The sequence below is a fragment of the Cnephaeus nilssonii genome (assembly GCF_951640355.1).
Source record: "Cnephaeus nilssonii genome assembly, chromosome: 12".
NCBI lineage: Eukaryota > Metazoa > Chordata > Mammalia > Chiroptera > Vespertilionidae > Cnephaeus > Cnephaeus nilssonii.
The window spans coordinates 15,495,120-15,518,582 of record NC_137083.1 but is presented as its reverse complement, the minus strand read 5'-3'; the positions used below and the strand labels follow the sequence as shown (position 1 = coordinate 15,518,582).

General features: G+C 39.8%; 1 protein-coding gene across 2 annotated transcripts in view; it reads right to left on the bottom strand.

The window, feature by feature from the left end:
• TMEM196 (transmembrane protein 196) overlaps positions 1–19,167 on the bottom strand; it is a gene marked incomplete at both ends in the record, with an annotated part of 47,494 nt that extends 28,327 nt beyond the window's left edge. Inside the window, one exon of one of the 2 annotated variants that reach the window (XM_079786837.1) lies at positions 19,003–19,167. In XM_079786837.1, coding sequence (XP_079642963.1) covers positions 19,003–19,167 — 165 coding nt within the window. The remainder of the gene's footprint in view (positions 1–19,002) is intronic. The other variant, XM_079786838.1, reaches the window with a different exon arrangement.
• Positions 19,168–23,463: the final 4,296 nt, after the last annotated feature.

The window sequence follows — 23,463 nt, the reverse complement described above, 5'->3', positions numbered from 1 at the left end:
CAGCCCCCATGAAGCCATCTGTCCCCCTCTTCCCTTTCTTTTGTGCATCCATGGAATTATCATACATTGCATCCTATATGTATTTGTTTTTATTTTCTTTAAGTTAGTGATTAAGGGAGACTGATCTGGAGTCAAAGCGGCTGGGTTTGAATCATGGCTCCATCATTTTCCAGCTGTGTTACTTTGAGAACATTCTCAACTTATGGTATCATGGTGTTCTCTTTAATTAGGTGCATGAGAGTACATCCCTCATAGAATTGCTGTAAATATTGGATAAAACAACAGATGTAAAGCACTTAGAAGAATTTACATGCTTAATATGCAAGATCATTTCCCCCACTGGCTATAAAGACCTTAGAGTCAAATTCCGGTGTATTATCTATCTCCACATTCTTAGCAAAGTGCTTCATTTAAAGTTAGACTAGTAATTATTTGCCAAATTGATATATTGGGACGCTCTAGGATCCTGTAGCTTCTGAGGCGATTTGATGGGAATGATAGGCATCAATCAGATCAGTCCTGCTAAAGGAACAACTAGGTAGGAAAACAATGAAAAAAGAGGGAATTTTAAAAAGGGGAGATGATGTGATAAAAGTGTTAATAATATTATAATTGCAACTCTAAATAGCAGAACACAGAAAGGAATCTTGTACAAACCAGCTGACAGCTTACAGGGGGCTGCGGCTACACACTACTGAGGAAAAAGTTCTGCACTTTAGAGCAGAACCCCCAGGCTCCCATTCAGCCATCCTTTGCCATTTACTTACATTAGGCCAGTCAATGGGCTTTATCCTTAAAAGGAGGGAGTTGGAGTGGATGGGGTTTGTGAGATCCCCCCCAGCCCTGACATTCTCTGATCACTGATCTCAATGGTCCTGTTTTTCTCCTACTCATTTTTAGCAGACATTTCTCTAGTATCTCCCCTGACACATATCATAGCGCTGTGACACTGAATATATATTGATTCCTTTTATACAAATGAGGCGATTAATTCAAATACCACATGATTATGAATTTCAAAGAGGCAACCACGTGAGAGAGCTTAGCTTTGGCTGTGGGACATAGTAGCAGCCAATAAATGTTTACTTTTTCATTCCACTTGAAAATTCTTTTTTTTTTCCTATTTTGAAAATTCTTTCTTAAACATCAAGATCCAGTGTAAATATTAACTTTTTTTTTTTTTTTTTTGTGAAGCACTTTCAACTTTGCTATGCATTCCTATTCAAAACCTAACAAAGTATATGATACTCATGTCTTGCAACACTGATCATATTTTATGGTAATTATTCACTATATATTTGTCACCCCATAAGGTGTTTTTTAAATCTTTAATTCTTTAGCACTAACACAGGACCTTGCATATATATAAGAAGTTCAAATGAATATTTGTTGATAAACAGATAAATGAATGAATGAAGTTCAGGTTAGTAGGAGAAGTGGGGGAAAAAAACCTCTCCTCTCCCAAATACTTTTGGTACTTGGCAAAGGACAACTGAAATCCCGTTTTAAAAAGTCAAGCAAAGGCCCTAGCCAGTTTGGTTCAGTGGATAGAGTGTCGGCCTGCAGACTGAAGGGTCCCAGGTTCGATTCCAGTCAAGGGCGCATGCTTGGGTTGTATGCTTGATCCCGGTGTGCAGGAGGCATCTGATCAATGATTCTCTCTCATCACTGATGTTTCAATCTCTCTCTCCCTCTCCCTTCCTCTCTGAAATCAATAAAAATATATTTTTTAAAAAGTCAAGCAAAGTGCAAATATCATATGATCTCACTTGTGGAATCTAATGAACAAAATGAGTTGACCAATATAATAAGACCTGAAGCAGGGAGGCATGGAATAGACTGACTTACTTCGATGTGGGGGTGGGGGGAAGGACTGAGGCCCAGTGCACGAAATGCGTGCACTGGTAGGGTCCCTAGTGGCTGCTGGATGCCGGCCAGGTACTCCCTCCCTTCCTCCAGCCACCTGCCCTCACTGCTGCTGCCCCTAGTTAAACTCCTGGACGACCTCCCGGTTGAGGGGACAATTTGCATACTACACTTTTATAATATAGGATATGCATAGCCCATGGACACAGGCAATAAAGTGGTGAAGACTTGGGGGTGAGTGGGTAGGGACTGGGTGGGGGGGAGTAAATGAGGGGTTAATGTAAGACAGCTGTAATACTACCAACAATAAAAAATATACGACCCCCCCCAAAAAAAAAAAAAAAGAATCTGTTTTTAAAGCCTTCCTGAAGGAAATTCAGGAAGGATTCAAAACCTAAGTTGATCACCAGTTCTTGTGGGTTTGGAAACATTAGCGAACTTTAAAAAATTAGCTTCAATTTCTTTGGAAAAGCACCATGGAGAACACACGACTATTTCTGTAGAAAGTCGTTTCCTTGAAACTCCAACTGGAAGGAAACCCCTCAAATCTGTTAAAATGCTTATTATATCTGTGTGATGGTTTAGCAGTGCCAGTAATTTGAGATCATCCTTATTCAGTTTGGGGCAGCAGCCAAATAACTGCATTTTCCTTTTGGTTGAGCACTTATTTTAAGGATCTGTAATATTTTGAGGCATCTGTGGAAATCGTGTTGGACCAGGATTTGGACTCGTCCCGGTTCTGTATCAGCTGTGCTAGTTTTCTGAGCTCCAGTTTGCTTATCTGTGAAGTGATGAATTCAGAATACATTATTCCTAGGTCACTATCCAGATTCATTGTGCAAATTCTAATTCTCAACCTAACAGGGAAAGAAACATTTTAATGAAATTCTCCTCAAACCCAACTTCTGTTTCTTCTTTTCCCTAGCTGTCAGATCTCTGATTAGACAGAAAACACAGGAGCCATCCGAAAGGCCTCTCACCACTCATCCTTAAGTGTGAAAAACTCCACATCTTTACTCATATTCATCTTGCTCTCTTTTTTTACAATAGAAAAAGATAAAACTTATCAACATGAAACCTCCACTTCAGCTCTAAATTCAATCACACTTCACCTACTCAGAGTTCCTCACTCATTGTATTTTCACTTTCTACTCCATTATTCACCAGCATTCAAAAGTGTTCCAAAATCTCCCTTAAGTAAAAACCTTTCTAGATTCCAAGTCTTTTTACATCTGTTGCTCTATTTCTCTGCACAGACCCATCTTCCCTTCACCAGGAGGTGTCTACACTGCGCTATTTCCATGTTCTTATTCCCATTCTCCCTCTAGCAGACTTCAGGCTGCTTACACGCCCATTGTTTTATTGTAACGACTTCTGCTAAGGTAGGCCATGACTTCCCCCTTTCAGTACTCATTTTACATGGAAGCCCTCTCCTTTGGGCTTCTTGGCCACCATACTCTCTTGGTCTTCAACATATTTCTCTGGTCAAAAATTCCCAGTCTCTTTTCTCTATCTTCTCATCAAAACTTTTAAATATTATAGCAACTAAAGGCTTTGTCTTGGGTGGTTCAATCAGTGGGTTCTAAAATACATTTACATGGCCTGGCTTGTGTGGTTCAGTGGTTGAGCATCAACTCATGAACCAAAAGGTCACTGGTTTTATTCCCAGGTTGCGAGCTCAATTCTCAGTGGGAGCTTGCAGAAGGTAGCTGATCAATGATATTTCTATCTTTCCCTCTCTCTCTAAATATCAAGAAAAACATTTAAAAATACATTTACATGTATTTAATATATTTATACACTACTCCCATGTTCCTATTTGCAGCATAGTCCTGATTTCTGAACTCTGGACCCATCTAACAGTCCACAGCATCTCTCCATTTGGATATCTCACAGACACCTTTAACTTAACAGATCACAAATAGATCCTTGATATCTCCTCCCCTTATACAGTTACTCCCCCCCCCCAACACACACACACATACACAGATAGGAGTTTTACCTTTTCTAAGCATCTAATTTTCAAAAGCGTAAATGGGATCCTATCAGTTGCTGGGTCCCAAAATCTGAGACTCATTCTTTCTACTTTACAATGGCATCTAATCAAACACAGAGTCTTGTCAACTCTGTGTCTCAAATATCTGTTTTCTCTATTTTTATCTTATTCTTTCACTCTCATCCATGTAACCATTATACCATACATCCTAGTAGCCTCCTAACTAGACTTTGTGACTTCTTAACTTGTCTGACTCTAAAATGTTTTCTAATCTGCAGCCCCAAGTGGCTCCTATTATAATTAAGGGGAAAATGAAAGCATGGTAGCATGTGTCTTATTTGAGTGTTTCCCATTGGCCTCCCCACCTCCACTAGGGCCTTCTATATTTTCCTGCTTACTTGCCATATTCTAGTCACCCTAGCCTTCTTTCAGGCTCTCAAACACATCAAGCTTTTCCTATCTCAGAGTCTTGACCCATGCTGTTCCCTTTGGTTTAGAACAATGCTCTTCCTCCTCTTCATCTGGGTAATGCCTCATTCTCCTTCAGAAAATATTGTTTTCTTAGAGATTCTTCCCCTGATTCTCTTATTATTAATACAGTTATATTCTTCATAAGCCTACATTTCTCTTGTTTAACAAGCCACAACCTATAATTATTAATTTGTGCATTATTTGTTCATTGTATATATTATTTTTTAAATTAAGCTTTAGAAGATCAGGGATCATGATTATTGTATTCACTGCTAAATCTAACCCAGAGCACAGATTATATGCTCTGAGGAATAGTATTTGTTGAACGTATTTTGCCTTTAGTCTTAGCCCTGGGAGTCCTGGGCTCTGAGCTGTACTATCTCACAACTCAGCTCTTTGGACTTGTTCTGCCTTTGTTAGATTTATTGATCTCCTCAGTGGCTTCTGCTCTCTCCTATCCCAATTCTTCTGTATTTTTAGCCTAGTGTTTATGTTAAAATGAAGTAACTTTTTTCTAAGTAGGCACTTCTCCAAAGAGGACATACTGACGGCCAAGATATATATATATATATATATATATATATATATATATATATATATATATATATATATATATATATGAAAAAATGCTCAACACCACTAATCATCAGAGAGATGAAAATTAAAATGGCAATGAGGTATCACCTCACACCTGTCAGAATGGTTACCATCAATAGATCAACAAACAACCAGTGCTGGTGAGAATGTGGAGAAAGGGGAACCAAAGTACACTGCTGGAGAGAATGCAAACTGGTACAACCACTGTGGAAAACAGTATGGAGTTTCCTCAAAAAATTAAAAATGGAACTGCCATTTGACCCAGTGATCCCACTTTTAGGAATATATCCTAAGAAACCAGAAACACTAATCAGAAAGAATATATGCACCCCTATGTTCATAGCAGCATTATTTATAACAGCTAAGATCTGGAAGCAGCCCAAGTGCCCATCAGTACATGAATGGATAAAAAAAAAAACTGTGGTACATTTTCACAATGGAATACTGTAGAGAGCACCTGGGAAAGGCCCCTGAGCTGATTGTCCTCTGAATCCAGTGGCGCCTGGCAGAGCCATGCCCTGGAAACATACCTTTCCAGAGGCAGGTGTGTTGTCAGTCTGATCTTTAGCTCAAGTGCCAGGGGGTGAATTTTATTATCTACATCCAGCCAGGCACCAGGAACACACACAATTATCTGGGCCCACCCAGAAGTGATGATCACAAAGAAGTCACAAGAATGCACATATTTTCTTTATCTTAAACATTAGTAAAACTTCCTGGTATCTTACTGTATAAAATAAACGCACTGCATCGGCTCTGGTCTTTGTCTGTCCATCAGAGGACAGCTGTCCCACCCAGTCCCAGCTTTCCCTACTGTCTTTGTGTTTGTCTCTTTCATTTTCTCAATCCCCCGTCTCCCCTACTCAGGACTCCTGTCCACTCTCTAGCCGTGCTGGTTGCGGAAAAGAGAGAAATATTTATAGAATACAATGTAGCTATAAAAAAGAAGGAATTCTTGCCATTTGAGACAGAATGAAAAGACCTGGAGAGTATTATGCTAAGTGAAATTAAGCTAGTAAAAGAAAGACAAATATCACATAATTTCACTTATCTGTGGAATCTAATGAATAAAATAAACTGATGAACAAAATAGATCCAGAGACATGGAAGCCTGGAGCTCAGAGGGAAGGGGGGAGGACTGGTAGGTAGAAATTAACTAAAGATCATATATGCATATCTGCATAACCCAAGGACACAGACAATAGTGTAGTGGGGTGGGGCAGGAGTCAGGTGGAGGGGATTATTGGGGGGCAGATGAGGAGCATCGGTAATACTCTCAATAATAAAGATAAATTTTTTAAAAAGTCACTTTTCTATTTATATTTCTCTCTTTCCTTAGTCCATGGAAAACCCTGCTAATTATGCATTGTTCATTTTTCCTCTTAAGCTAGAACAATTTCTTGTTTTCTACCCCCAAAAAGAACACTGAAGTAAAGCAAGGCACATAGATCCATATGCCATGTTTCTGTCACTCCAGAGAATTTTGAAAATTTCCAAAGTTCAACTGCAAAAGGGTAAATGTACATGTTTATCAATAGAGCCACAACATCTCACAAATATAATCACCTTCACAGAAAAATAAAATATCAAGAAGATAATATGTACAACAGATAAGTTGGTGTGATAAGCAGTCCTCCATTACCACCAGGCCATCTTGGTGGTATAGCAGATAGCATGGGCTCAAAGGCAACCACAGCAAACAAAGAAATTAAACCAAAAGTACTCAAGGGAGAGAAGGAAATAAAAAACCCCACAGTGGTAAACAGGTCACAGCCAGTACTAAGAGAAACCTTTTTAGAGACTGTAAAGTAACTGAACGAAACCAGCAACACACAAGAATGAATTTTAGAAGAAATTGTCAAACATAGCATGTAGCTGATTGGCATGCCAAGCTCTTCTAAATGAATCCAAGTTCAAAAATCTCAGGACCTTTTTCCTGGCTTAAGACCCAGATCTTTCATTGCCCAGAGAAAATCAGCCCCTATCCTCAGAATGCCTTTCCTTCACATGTCCCCCTCAATGTTCATATAACCCAACCTTTCCTGTAGTTAATTCATTATGCCTTGTGTCCAGTTCAATTCTGGGTTACGATAGTTTTTCTTTTTAAAAAATAATCTGTTGAATATTTTGAGTATGCTCACTAAATAGGTTGTTTGCTGTGAGAGCTGTCTGCTCCAACAGTAGCAAGGAAAATTACAACTAAACTTATGAATTTGGGTCAGTGGGAGTTTGAATTTGCAGTATGTTTAAGTGTCAGTTGTCCAAATAAATCTTAGGTATAGTCATTGTTCATGTTAGTCCTTCAAACAAAACAAAATAAATGTCTCCTAGATAGCAGTAACAGAATCTGAAGAGTTTATCTCCTGAATCCCAATTTTTGTTATTTTAATTATTGCCAAATTTAAAAATTCAAACTTATATAAAAATTTAAGGTAATGATTTGTACTTTGAAAGAAAGTAAAGAAGGATGCAACCACTATGGAGACTCCAGGTATAGATAATGTTGTCAATTACATTCTCTTTACTAGAGTAACTTAAACATTTATTATACATTATACTCAGGACCTGTGTATGATATATTTCATAATCACAATTCAATATAAAATAGTTCTATATACCTTAAGGTAATTTCACAAATTAGGTTTTCCCAGTTTGCATGATTTTGTTTATATTTTTATGTTTAAGATTCCTTCATGTCATAAATGAGTAAAATTAACTTAGGTTTGTCCTATATTTGGGTAACATTCAAAAATAATGCTGGCAGCTTGATACATGTGGAAAATATAACCAAGTTTACAATGTGGAAGATGGATTTGGTGAAGAAGATAGAAAAAAAATAACCTTTGGACACGTGCCAACTATGAGTGTATGACTTGTGACTGGTCCTCCCAGAGTTGAAGATGGCCAGGGACTCCAGGGGACTAGAGGACAGAGCTTCAGCTCTTCCCAGGAATTGTCAACACCACAAATGAATGTCCATCCAACATGCCTGGCCATTTCAGAAAGCAGGCCAGTTATGGAAATGAACTGCAGTTGATAGAGGGGCATGGCATTGTGAACACCCCCCCAAATCAGGGCACTAGCAACCCAAAGGCAGCTTATATTGCATATGAATGACAATTGTGAACTTCCTCCAATGAATCGCCTATCTCTTCATCTCCCCCTCACATACACACATTCTTTCTTCCAGTGGTTTAGGTTCTTATTCTACTCCTCTTAGCTTTATCACTTTCAGTTCTTAAGTCACTAAATACTAAATCCTTTAGGTTCTCATCCACCAGTGAAGAACCTCATCTGCTGAAATAACATGGTATAATGAAAGCAGATGAAATTCATAGGCAATGTACTATACCATTAACCTAAGATGCCATTGCTGTTATTATTGATGTCATAATTATCACTACTATTTTAATTCTTCAGAGTTATCCATGCAGGAAAATACTTGGCAGGAAACAAGTTAGAGAGAGAACTAAGATATCCAACAGCCCAGCCAAAAATAAAGAGAAAATCAAGCACAAATCTCTATTTAGTAAACAATAATTATTATTTTTTATCCCAATATTGACCTGGAAAATATCCCTGGAACGCTAAATCACAATTAACTATTAATTCCCCAAATTGGTTATGAAAAGTACATATTTTCTAAGAGAGAGTACATGACCTAAATGTTACCAAACCTTGAGTCTAAGGTCAATTTCATCAATGGTCTCGCAATAACTTCCCTTTCAGATATGTATACAAATAAAATGTCTATAATACATAAATAGAAACCACATCCAGAAAATGGATTTTCTAGAAGTGTGGCAAAAGCATGCAGCCATTGTTGTGGGCCACTCATAGTTATTGAATACCTAACATATACTGTATAAAGCCCACATAAGTATTACACTTGATTTTTATTTTTTAAAATATTATATTTTATTGATTTTTTTACAGAGAGGAAGGATCGGGATAGAAAGTTAGAAAAATCAATAAGAGAGAAACATCAATCAGCTGCCTACTGCACATTCCCTACTGGGTATGTGCCCACTACCAAGGTACATGCCCTTGACCAGAATTGAACCTGGGACCCTTGAGTCTGCAGGCTGATGCTCTCTATCCACTGAGCCAAACTGGTTAGGGCTACACTTGATTTTTAGAACAACTCTGTGAGATAGGGAGTAGTATTGCTATCTTACAGATGAGTTAGCTGATTGCTCAGTAAGATAATGTAACTCATTTAAACTTAAAAAACTAGGAAATACTAGAGTTAGAATTTGAACCCAAGTCTTCATACCTCCGCAACCTATTTTCATTTCTTTGTGTCATGCTGACACCTTCAGTGAAATAAATGTCTCTTATTTTTATACTAGAGGCCTGGTGCACGAATTCGAGGCTGTCTCGCCCAGTCCTGATCGGGGCCAATCGGGGCTGGCCAGGGAGGGACCATGGGAGGTTGCTGGCTGCGGGAGGTTGGCTGTGGGAGCGCACTGACCACCAGGGGGCAGCTCCTGCATTGAGCATCTGCCTCCTGGTGGTCAGTGCATGTCATAGCTACTGGCTGGTCATCCAGTCATAACAGTCGCTTAGGCTTTTATATATATAGATGTCAGGCAGCTGTAAGAGTAACTGAACAAAAGGAACTTCTGACCTTACAAATCCATTGTCAAACAAGGAAGTCACTTGAAGTTGGAGTTTGGTTTGTGATGGTAGATTTATGCTTCCCTTAAGTTTCATGATTTCCTTCAAGTAGTTCTTTTGATCCAGGATACACATCTTGGAACCAAAGGCTGGTGTTTTGCCTTAAAACTGTGAAGCAGTGCCTGGCTTAACTACCATCCCTCATGATTATCAAGTTCTACCCAACAGAGCTCACCAAGCTTAGTAGAGAATCGAGAGCAGACTTTTGTTGTTGTTGTTAATTCTCATCTGAGGATATTTTTCCATTGATGTTTTTAGAGAAAGTGGAAAGGAGGGGGAGAGACAGAGAGAGAGAAACATCAATGTGAAAGAGACACATAGATTGGTTGCTTTCCACCAGCACCCCAACCGGGGCTGGAGCCTGCAACTGAGGCACATGCCCCTGACTGGAATCGAACCCCAGACACTTCAGTCTGCAGGCTGATGCTCTATCCACTGAGCTAAACCGGCTAGGGCTTTCTGGACACTTTTCAAGCTGGTCCTATTCTATTTAAATGATGTAGATCTTTACTCACCAGTTTTTATATAAACATGGATTTGCCCTAACAAGTCCCATCTCCTCAATTCCCCACAAACTGCTTTGTTGTCCCTTCCATGATCTTACAGATGGTGATAGCAATCTTAGTGCATCTTATCTTCTCTGCCCACTGGAAACCTGCCCAATCTCCAATGCCTGGAAAAAGTTCTCCCTGCAGGAGGAAGTCATCTTTGACCCCCACTGATAACCTCTCATTTTGAATGAACTATGTTTAAACATGTTGTTTTGTGTCTTCCTGACTTTCCCTCATAATATTTAACCATCAGTTGAGATGTATACGTTAGTCTTGTTTTTAAAGTTAAAGCTTAAGCTTCAAAGGTAGGAACAACTTAGTTGAATATCTCACTCTCCTCTAAGAACAGGGGTTTGAGTTTGTTGACCAGTTGACTATGCCATTCTCTTCTGGAAAATGGATACAAACACTGATCAAGACCTGGCCTTTATGCCATCCTGCCTGACTCAGACACTCAGGAGTGGGAGGAAATAATGAGAATAATAACTCCATTTCCCAGGCCTCAGTGAATGACTTTTCCTTAAAATATTTCCACACAATGCAACAGTAAAAGTACTTATTTTGAAATAAGACAGCCAGGCTTTAAATACTAACTCAGCTGATAAAATAACAGTGGGTACTAGATAATTTCTTTTTTCTACATAGACTTTATAAAATACTAGCTTCTTCACAAAGTGGGTAAGATTAGAAATAATAATGTATATCAAAGCATCTGAACTGTCATTAACTATTAATAAATAGTTATTATTTCTACAGGATAAATAGCTCAAGCCACTCTGTCTCCCAAGGTGATCTACTGAATCACTAATATTTTCTTTTATCCTTGACCACATAACTTTGTCCAATATTTTATGGACAAATGGAACTTAGAATTGCTTCTCAGGAATCTTAATACCGGAGCTAAAGATCATGGACACTAATTAACATTATAAGAATCATTATTGAAATAAAGATACTTCATTGATGTATCTGTTAATAATATAACATAGAGTAAACACTGCTTCAAAAGCTACATGGGTAGTTCAAGCAAAACTATACAAGCCTCTAAGATATTAAGTATCATTATTAGAAGTATTAATTTGTACATTTATTTTAACATTATGAGGACTTTGACTTATGACCTAAATAGTAGTTATGATATCCTCAAGTTGGAGTTGCCTAACTTAGATAATTGGCTCATTTATCCAATTACAGAATGTTTTTATGATAGAGTTTCTATCACCCTCTCCACTTCCAAAAGAAAGCAGCTATTTCTCCATTCAGTTTTATCTGATGTAGATATTTTGGTACATTTTTGAAGTTGCTAATGTATTTACCTGAATTAAATCAAAAGTTAACTAGCCAAATACCATACATTAAAAAAAAAAAAAAAAAAAAAGGATGAGTCAAACTAGAGTTGACTCAGGGGCTTGGGGAAATGTTGAGAAGCAGTGTACCACTGGTGTGCTGTGGGTTCCAGACAGTCATGATCACATGAGGACAGGAGACCAACAGAGCAGCTGATACTCCCTCAGCACTTGCTCTGTGCCAGCGTGGTCCTGCCAGCTTTGTAAGCATAGCCTCAGCTTCACTGCAACTTCACAGCAGCCCATGAAATAGTGCTGGTAATGCTCTCCTTGAGTTAGTGAACATACATGAATTACTTAGTGCCACAGGGACACCGAGAGAGATGTCTGAATCCAAACTATCATTCAGTTTGAATAAAGTATTTGTACATTAGATCTGTATGCATGAGGGCCGTGTGGCTTTGAACATCACAGATGAAGTGGTCACATACTTCTTCTCCCTGTCTTTCTCTTTCTCCCAGAAAGATGATCAATCAGAGACCTTATATACTATCATCTAATTATTCTGGCATTGTCTATTTGGTGTGTTGAAATACACATCTATCTGCAGAGTGACCATCTGGTAATTTGACTAAATTACTAAGAAAATGAAGTATTTTGAACAACTCTGAACTTAGTTATCTTCTATATATAAAAGCCTAAGTGACCATTATGATCAAACTACCAGAGCTACCAGATGACCGGCCGGTAGCTATGACATGCACTGACTCAGACCTTGCTGCTGGGGCCCTGACAGCCCCGAATCTGGTTCACCCACACCCTGGACCCACACAGGAGAGAAGAGGGAGCCTGATTCCTCGCGGAGTCAGCCATTGGTTAGCTTGCTGCTGGGGTCAACCTCCCGTGGTCCCTCCTCTGGCCAGCTGCCCCACCCCGCCAATTGGCCCTGATTGCCAGCCAGGCCAAGGGGCCCCACCCATGCACAAATTCAAGCACCGGGCCTCTAGTTTAGGTATAAAATGCTATTTGAATGAATACCATTTCTATGCCATATATATAGCATATCCTCTCTAATAAAATGGTAATATGCAAATTAACCATCACTCCGCTACATAAGCCACGCCCACCAGCCAATCAGGGCAAGTATGCAAATTAACCCCATCCAAGATGGCTATAGCCACAGAGAGCAAGGTTTCCTAGGTAACAGAGGAAGCCAAGCTTTCCAATAGCCGTTGTAGGCCTAAGCCTCCACTCAAGCTACAAAGTTTCAATTATAGAAGGTAAACAAATTCAAACAAATGGCGGCAGAATGGAGCTTGAGAGAACAGGCCAGGGTTGCCGCCGGCAACAGGGGAAGCAAAGCTTTCCACACACCCTGGCTGGGCTCACCCGCTTAAGGCTACAAAGTTTCAATTGTAGAAGGTGAATTAACTGCCACAGAAATGGCTGCCGCCCCGGAGGGAGCAGCAGGCTTGGCTCCGCTGCAGGCTACAAAGTTTCAATTGTAGAAGGAAAATAAATTCCAGATACCAGGGCCTCTGCTTGGGTTGCCAGGGGGCGTGGCCTGCCTGCAAACCACCACAGGGCCCTCGCTCAGGCCGCCCCACGCCCCAAGGGAACCCCACCCTGATCCGGGACACCCTTCAGGGCAAACCAGCTGGCCCCCACCCCTGTACCAGGCCTCTATCCTATCTAATAAAAGAGTAATATGCAGATTGATCATCACTGCAACACACAATATAGCTGCCCCATGTGGTCAAAGATCCTGCCCCCATGTGGACACAAGATGGCCACCACAAGATGGCCAGCAGAAGAGGGCAGTTGGGAGGCACCCGGCCTGCAAGGGAGGGCAGTTGTGAGGGACCAGGCCTGCAAGGGAGGACAGTTGAGAGGGACCAGGCTTGCAAGGGAGGGCAGTTGGAGGTGATCAACCCTGCAGGAGAGGGCAGTTAGGGGTGACCAGGCTGGCAGAGGAGGGAAGTTGGGGGCAAACAGGCTGGCAGGGGAGCAGTTAAGCATCAACCAGGCTGGCAGTGGAGTGGTTAGGGGGTGATCAGGCTGGCAGGCAGAAGCGGTTAGGGGCAATCAGGAAGGCAGGCAGGCAAGCAGCTGGGAGCCAGCAGTCCTGGATTGTGAGAGGGATGTCCGACTGCCCGTTTAGGCCCCATCCCACCAGGATCGGGCCTAAACGGGCAGTCGGACATCCCTCCAGGAGTCCCAGATTGGAGAGGGTACAGGCTGGGCTGAGGGACAACCCCCCACTGTGCACGAATTTCGTGCACCGGGCTTCTAGTAGTAAAATAAAAGTGTGTTCACTTCAGAAGTGAATGACCCAACATTATTTGATCATAACCTAGATGTTTTTTTCCTCCTTTGGTGGGCGTATTCTAGTTTTTACTGAATTTTCAAAACAAGCCCTTCAGCTGGGATGGCTGGGCTATGCTCTTACCTACCAATCAAGTTAAGTATTATCTCAGGGAAAAGTACATGTACAAAAAGTCACATTGCTTGGCCATATTCAAAGCACATAATGGATGATCTGACTGATAATTAAGTCACTGCAGAGAGCCAGCTTGAACATTTTAGGCAAAACCATCCAAATGAAAGACTGGCTTTATTTAGGTTGTTTGTATCAAACCAATTGTCCACAAGTAGATGACTGAAGGTGACCGAGGTTCCTTGAATAATAACCACATTTCCCAGGAGTTTGGCTTGGCTAACTTATTTAACTGCCTATTCTCCAATTTCCCTAACCTAACCCCAGCAGATAACAAGTAGCACTTGAGAATAAGGGTGTACACCAGATGAGAAAGAGATTCTTTACCTGGGCTCTACAGAGTTTATAAATAGGCTTTATTATATCCAGAAAATTGATCAAATTGGTCCATACGTTCAAACAATACTATTTATGCATGGAGAAATATCTATGAAATTACACACTAAATTTACAAGTGTGGCTAATTTAGATAATATGACAGGAGAAAGAACTTCAGTTTTAATTCATTCTAATCCTTTGAAATAAGAATTTAGTTGTTAATTACTTGCATAGTTAAAATTAATTTAAAACGAGGTATTCACATACATTGTAATTTTTTCTTAGGATGGGATAGTGTTTTTATAAATATTTTGACTCTGACAAATAACGATATATTATCTGGTCAGAGACACACTAGTTTCAAATTTTGTACATTTGAAGTAACTGAGGGATTCCTTTCACTTGATTGTTTCATTTTGTTTTGGGCAGATTTAAATATTAAAAATTAGACTTTGGAGCAGCTATAATTCATATATATAGCACATCATTTGTATTGCTATGGTATGGATCAGAATGTACAGTAGGTGAATTTTATCACAATCTTAAAATTGGTTGAGTTGTTGCCATGGTGAATCGGGCATCCACACAACAGGTATGTGCCTTGATTATATTATACATTTCACTCACCTAAATTATCAGATTTATTAAGCAGATAAAGTTATGATACACAAAGCAACTATGCTTCAGAAAAATAATCAATAAAAAGTACTCAAACTTTATACGACTTAAATAACACATTTTGAATATTATAAAAGACTATGTTTATATGTGGGGTGAACAGGGTTTAGAAAGTTTTTTTTTGTTTTTTTTTTTACACCAAGCAACCTAAATGGCTGCTTTTTTCTAGAAAGTTCTTTTAATATACTTAGTTTATAGAATGATTATCAGATATACATAATGGAATTTACCATGGGGTATATCAACTATAACTCAGAATCCTGACAGGTTGTTCTGGGCATGACCCTCTGAATCTCTAAATGTCCAATTGTTAATGTAGAGCAACAAAATAAAATTCTCTTGGACCCATGAATCTGTGTACCAGTAAATACAGTCCATTCCCATTATAGATAATGCACTGGAGACTGAGAAAAGTACCTATCACACAGCAATGTGGAAACATAGCCTTATCTATTTAATGCCCCGCTAATCCATCTTACACATCCATTATATTTCACATGACAACATCTTTTCCAAAGCAGTTTACTCAATGGTTCATTCATTGTTATCTGACAGTTATGTCTTCTTTTATGCTTTTAATGAGGTGACAATATATCGGCTATAAAAAAGAATCAAGAAGAAGCAACATACTACAAAGGCATTTATAGCTTTCTTTCTCTAAATGATTTTTTCCCCTTCTAAATGCCCACATCTTTTAAACTGATCGCAGACTCACCCTTTGCCTGATTATAAAAATAGCGACTGAAAATAGTCTGTATAAGAATCAGTTTCATTGATTTTACTAGTAAGTCCTTTATCTTGGTACTATTGTATTTTTAAGCCATCTTTTATTTATATATTTAACATTTTAGGGGCATATAATCAAAATAGGTATCCAAATTCTTAGTGCATTTAACCTAGACAAAAAGCTTATGATGTTGGGTTCTCTGCTAGTAAGAAGCAATCTTTTCATAGTACAGTTTTTATTTTCATTGACTTCTAAAATGTAAGTCAGAAGTCTTGAAATAATGATATTAATGTGTGGAAAAAATGTGTGGACAGGTTGTTATAAAATATCATCCAGTGTTCATAAATAATACAGACTTTTAATTCATAAAATACCAGAGAGATTCATAAGTTTCTGTCTAGTTTTCCTTTGCCTCTCCCTGGAGTCTTTTTAGAAAGTAAGAATTGCTATTATTAATTTTTTAAACTATTAAGAAATAAATCCATTGCCTTGAACTGGCGAAAAGCCTCCCATGATCTGGCCCCAACCACTCTTCCCAACCTTATCTCTCCCTCACAAACCTACGCCCCAGAACAACAGAGGGGCCTGTTCCTCCTGGGACATAACCCACCCCGTCCCAGGTTTTTGCCTTCATTCATGCTGCCTGAAAGGTTTTCCTTCCTCATGCTCTCCTCTGCCGGTTTGTGCACCCAGTATTAGCTGCTCACATTTATTCAGTGCTTCCTCCATGCTGTGCTTTTTACTAAGAGCCTTATTTCATTTGTGCCTTCAAACAACATGGTTTTACAATGTATGAGGAAACGTTGGCTAGTCAACCAGATAGTATATGGCAGATCTGGGATCTGTACCCACGTAGATTCCAGATTTCACACTGTGCTACATTACTCAACACAGTGATACATTAATTCCCAGTAAACTTGTAAGATCAAGAGAAAAATAATCATTCTCCCATGGATGTTTCATTGGCCATCCCCACCTCTCTTCCCTTTACCTGCCCCTGTATCTCTCTGAGGCCAAACTCTAATGTGTCACTGATAAAGTTAGTGATGTATCTACCCATCATGTTTCCTTTACTAGGCATTCTGATTCATCTCAATAGTCTTTGAGTTATATAGTAAAATGCCTTGCACACGGCAATCCCTCTATAAATGTTAGTTATATGAATTCATCATTGGCAGAATGAAGAGATAATTCAGACTGTATCAGAAATGACCTCTGCAAAATGATTTAAAAAATCAATTTAGCAAGCATATAATTTGATAAACAAGGATTACAACTTTCTATTGATTCTTTCACAAATTTGCTTTTTTAATATGAGTTCATAAAAGTGATCAACTGTTTGGGCATTCTAGTTTCAAATCCATTCATTCAATCACATGTAGTTTTTTTAAAATTTTTCTACTGAGTCAAAACTATTGTTCTAGGATCATAGGTGAATTTTGGCTACTCTAAAGAACCAGTTAAACATGGAAGTAGTTCTTTATAATGACTACATATAACTGTTTTATTTGCTTTTCACTAATCTGATTCAAATTTTCATTTTCTGTATATACACATATATCAACTCATCTAGATAATAGCAAATAGTTTGGGAAGAGGGATACAAATAATTTAATTATTTTTCTTACATGATGTCAAGTAAATGTAATTTTTTAAATTCTTAAATAAAAACAGGATACTTCAATACTATTTAGAGACAACTTAAGTTTGTTCACTCAATCTCTTACATGTCAGAGGGGAAGTGTTTTGAAAAATATTTGAGGCTTTTCCCTCATAAGAAATATATCCATTGCCTTGAACTGGCGAACAACCTCCCATGATCTGGCCCCCAAAATCACATTTTCTTCCTCTTGCTTTAAATGTTGACATTACATTTCATTTTGATAATTGTCTGATAGGAGTTTTAGAGTATGACTATTTCTGCTAATTATAATAACTACAACTCTAAAATAATCACTACTACATATAAGACATAATGTCAGATTTAAGATTTGCCTTTAGACTTTCATACTTAAAATATTCATTGGTAAAATTGTATAATAAAGAAAAAGGTAATTATTCAGAGGTTGGTAGTAAGTTATTATTGAATTTAGAACAAGGATTCTTGGAAGAATTCACCATTAGAATTGAACACCATTTTTCTTTTAACTTCTGCAATTTTAAAACATTCACTTCACTTTGAAAAATTATAATATTAAAACAAGTTTTCTAAAGCAGAATGCTTTAAGAATGCTAGAATCTTAAGTATGCTAGAATTTCCCTCAAAAAATGAATTACTTTGTAAAAACTTATTTGAACTCATACATGATCATCTTTTTCTCGGTAACTTATAGCACAAGTAACTAAGCCATGATTGCTAATTATGCCCACTGATTATCAGGGATAGAATAACATCCCATAAATTATGTAAAGTAAGATGGAGCTAGAGACCCCAAAGAATAGAACAGCTTTATACATTAAAGGAGAAGAAACGCTGATTTTCAAAATTAGGGCCATACTAGGACTAGTGCTAAGTTACTTTATTGATTCTTGGTGGAAGGGATGGGTCTCCCAGGCTTTCCTGGAGACTCACCCAAAGTAAACAAACAAGAAGCTCTTTGGGTCAGCCATCTGACCTAGAAAAGATGATGATGGCATTTTCTCTGAGCCTTAGGCACTCTTTGAGCTAAGTTATTCTCCAAGTAGAATGTTGTTAAATACCATACCATTTGTTGTTCAACTTATTGCCTAGAACTTGCAAGAGAGTTTTTAGAAATGAAGTACAGAAGGCCAGCATGGACAAATTCAGAGCAGTGGTTTTTTTTTTTTTTGGTTTTTTTTTGGGGGGGGGAAGGGGGAAGGAGGGAGGGCGGATAAAATGCTCCTTTTACTCACACCACATTTCTCTTTTTGTCAAACTGGTGTTGCCTTTAGTGTGCTCAGACATAAATGCACAAAGTCTACCCTTGCTTGTTCCTGGTACACCACAATGATGTAACACTCTCATTTCGATTTCCCTTGTAAAAGAAACAGTCTGCCCCAGACAGGTGTGACCCCGAATCAGCACTACCGGGGCAGTCCCCTGCAGATTCAGCTGGTGACCAGGGCCCCCTCCCCAACTTTAAACAAAGGCATTTAATTTGGTCTTGAGCCAAGGTAAGGAAGAAAAAAAAAAAAAAGGAAAACAATTGCTGGGCTAAATAAAAAAAAACAACGTCAAGAGGCATAGCCCGTCAACATGAACCTACATGCAAGCCCGGAGCTTTATGATTTTCTTCCCCCGGGGGGAGGTGACTAACGCACGCACACGGACCATCGCCTTAAGGAGGTAAAGAGAGTGAAATGGCTCAACGTACACACACCCCGCTCCATACCGGGGACGAGTCTCCGAGCTGCGGCTTGTGCTGTCGGAGGGCCAGGCTGAAGCTGACCGCCCCCACGGCCACGCTGGACACCCCCAGCCCTATCTCCAGCACGGAGAGCACCAGGAGGCTCCCAATGATCTGGCCGCTGGTGCACATCCTTCCTCGGTCATCATTCCTTCCAGATCAGAGTGGGAAACCGACCATCCGCCTTCTTTCTTCCGCTATTCTCCTCCCCCGCTTCCTCCCCCTCCCCGACCCCAAAACTTTTCCTTCTTCACCAGCGGAGCACTATCCACCAGGACTGCATTTCCAGGACCGGAGACCCGCTTCCTGGACCGGGCCAGAGGCAAGAGAGCCGCTCCACTCCGGGGCCCGTTCAGACAGGGAGGGTGGAAGGAAGGATCGGTGGGTCGGAGTCCAAGAGGGGAGAGGAAACAGGTCGCCGGGGTTCCAAAAAGGAGCCGGGAACCTGGAGCAGCCGGGAGCTCCGAGTGCCGCTCCGCCGGGCGCTGTCCAGAGTTCTGCCGCGTCCTGGTCTCCGCAGGGAAACCCGCTCCCTCCTTCGCCTCCCAGACGGCCGGGCTCCCCTTCCCTTTCTTGCCAAAGGAGATGATGAGCTTTGCTTCCAGGAGATGCAGAGCCAAACTGCTCAGAGCCTCTCTCTCTCTCCCTTGCACGCCCGCCCCTCTCCTCGCCTTTGTTTTCGCGGCAACACCAAGCGCTCCTGCCAGTCAGTCCCCGGTTCCCCAGGCTGAGCGGGCGGAGGAGATTCAGCACCACGTGCCTCGCAGTCGCTGTGTGGCCAGAAAAAGCAACCTTGTCTGATGGCCTTTTCCAGTCTGGGTTTCTTCGCCCTCCTCCTCGTCCTCTTCTTCCCCCTCTCTCTTGATCTGCTTCTCTGTCATCGCGGTGACCTCATTGGGATGGAAGGGGGTTGGTGGAGGAGGGAAATGCTAGGTCTGTTTGTGGGTCTAGAACCAATACTCTTGGCTGGCCCTTCATGGGTCTCGCTTTGGGACCCTAAACTCAGAGACAGGAGGGATCCCCACCTCCGCATCTCCCCCACTCGCTCCCTTCTGGGCTTCTATCCAGATGGGAGGGGAAGGGATGCATACGTCAATGGGGCTCCTTCAGTGTAAAACACTTCTACGTGTATGCGGGGGTAGGGTGGGGGTGCAGTGGGCAAAGAGAGAGCGCAGGGGATGGAGAAAGGCCAGACCCCCTAAATTCAGTAGGACTGGAGGACCCTCGCCACGGAACTCCTCTCTCTGGAAGAGCTAGACTCAAGGAGCATCCACGCCCCTGTCACCTTTCTTGTCTGGCGGTGAGGGACATGCAATTGGCCGGGGCCACACTCCGGTGGGGATGTGGCCAGCAGACCCTTGCTGTCCCTGTCCCTGTCCCCTGTGAGCACTGCTACAGCTTCTAGGGTGCGTTCCCTGATGGAGCAGGGCTGGGACCCTGTGTGCTCACTGGAATTTGGGAGATGTGTACATTTAAGTACTAACTATATTGGAAAGGATGCTGTTAAAAACAGGTATCTGGCTAAATGCACAACTGTTTGACAGTCTGCCCTCGAGAGAAACATATGGGCAGGGGCTAACCTGCACTTGGGGATTTTTGTGAGGCAGTCTGATGCAGAGGGGACTCTAGAAGCCTGCACATCGCTGGGTCAGGACCCTGTTTCCATGTCTCTGATTTTACCCTATGAAAATCACATGGTATTTCATCAAGGAGACCCAGGACATGGAGGAATGAGAAGGTGTTTTGGGGTGTGGATCATCTGTCTCAAAAAGTGGGTGCCCCAGTTGGAAATGGATTGAAGGAAAATAGAGAGAAGGAGGATTGATTTGGACACATTAGCAAGACCAGGGTAACGTGACCTCTGAATACATGCAGACCTGTGCAATGCGGGTACCTTTCTCTTTAGAAGCTTCTTTTTTTAAAGCCCCATTGATGAGAACACCAAAGCTGAGTTATATACAATCTATAGCATAAGCAGCAGCTTCTGTTTTCTTCAATTTGAGTGAATTGGTGCTTCTTTCATATTTTAATTCAATTTTACACTGTAATTTATTTTTCTAATGTGATGTTTATATTCTACATTTAAAAAAATTGAGTTTTCTTCCCTTACAAATAAAATAGAAAGGATGGGAGAATTATGTTACTAGGCCTTAAAGAGTCTTCAGTTATTGTGATATTTGGAGAACAACTAATACATTGATGTTGACTAATTAGTGGATTCACTTTTTACTTAACAACTAAATCCACCAAGCAGTCAATTGCTAGAATCCTTCAAGTAGTTTGTGACTTCAATGAAGCATATATTATTTTATTTAAATCTTGTAGAAGTCATCTAAATGATCCAATTTATATGTGGAAATCATGAAGCATCTCACTACCTAACTTTGCTTTGTTTTAAATCATTGCTGTTCTTCCTTTTTTAAAAAAATATATTTTTATTGATTTCAGAGAGGAAGGGAGAGGGAGAGAGATATAGAAACATCAATGATGAAAGAATCATTGATCGGCTGCCTCCTGCAGGCCCCCTACTGGGGACCCAGCCCACAACCCAGGCATGTGCCTTTGACCAGAATCGAACCTGGAACCCTTCAGTCCGCAGGCCGGTGCTCTGTTCATTGAGCCAAATCAGCTAGGGTTTCTTCTTCTTCTTTTTTTCCCCCCTGTCTTCCCCATTAGGAAGAGAATAATAAGCTATACTTATTATTAAAATAGAACACAGACATATAGAAAGAAATAGAACATATAAAGGGAAATGAATTTTGTAGAGAACATAGAGATAGTGTTAACAATAGATGAATTTCACAGAGAGAAAGAAATGAGCAAATCATGTATTGTGGTTGAATTTTTGTCTCTGAATGTGATAGAGAGAATATATTTACTTAAATACCCCAAAGTCTAGTCATATGCCTCAATATAATCAATCTTGATTGACCCTTTATTATTGGTACAGAATGTAAACCTTTTGAAAATCAAATGTACATGAAAGAAATTAAATTCATCTTCATGTATTACTACCAATAAGTGACACTAAAATGGAAATATTCGTAGGAATAAAATAAAAAAAAACTATCACCCATAGAAGAAATTACTGTTTTGTGTTTAAAAACACGAGGATCAATGTTGTTAAAACTTTCAAAAGAATATGACATTGCCTGTTCTGGGAGAAAAAGCAAATGTTGTATGGTCTCTTAAACGATGTAAAGATTTCCCCTCCCATAGTAAATGCAAGAGCAGCTAAATTTATCTCTTAATGATGAAAATTATAGCAAAAATAGGTTCAAACTGGCATCATACATGTCTCAAAACTATCTGTTAGAGCAAGAATTATAGGATAAAATAGTAACTCAAGAAAAAACTAAATAAGTACATTTTTATCCAAATACCAGTGGCTCTACAATTAGAGGTTTTAACTTTTCTTATGCTATGGTACACTGAAAGAGCTAATCATGAGATTCATTGACACAGTGTTTATTACATCTTCAACAAGAGCAATAGTACAAAAAATCTCAAGTTTGCCACCTGCTGGCTTATATATGACACAATGAATACAAATGTGTGGATAACCTAAAGTAATTCTTATTAAACATAGCAGTTAATCAGAATAAAATCCTTCACAATTGCTCTCTTCAAGGACCTAAATTCTGCCATAAGTATTTAAGAATTCTGAGATCCTTCTGTACCCATTTTATCCAAATAAGATTTACAGACATTTTAACATATGAGTAAAGGAAAATCTAAGATTTGATAAACAAATACCACCTATCTTAATATAGTGAAGTAAATTGATGAAATAATTCAATCACTAATATAGGTTAGTGACTAAAAAGGTCAACATTTGAAACTGATTAATTTTGAAATCTGAATTAGTGTTATAGCTATTATAAACTAAATTTATATGGTGACCATAAGCACTGGACTGAATGACCAAAGTAGTATTGACGATTAAGGAAAAGAAAAATCACAAAATTGTTACAAACCATTTAGCTGTTTTAGGTGCTACAAATATATTTAATATTATAATACTATTGTCACTGTGGTTAAAAATGATTGTACCCAAAGACTTAGCTATGCCTTGATAAAGTGATTCAACCAAAAAGGGGAAAAAAGAAAGCAAAATATTGAGGATTTTTTTCTTACTTAAAGATCAAGAAGCAGAGATAACAAAATCTGAATTTAGCTTTTTTGTCTTATAGTAATAATGTAGTTTAGAAGTTATTATCATATCTAATAAAAGGCTAATATGCAAATGCACCTAATGGCAGAAGGACTGGTGGCTATGATGCTATGACATGCACTGACCACCAGGGGACAGACGCTCAACACAGGAGCTGCCCCCTGGTGGTCAGTGCGCTCCCAGAGAGGGGGCAGCTCAGCCAGAAGCCGGTCTCACAGCTGGTGAGGGCTCACAACTGGCGAGCGCAGCAGCAG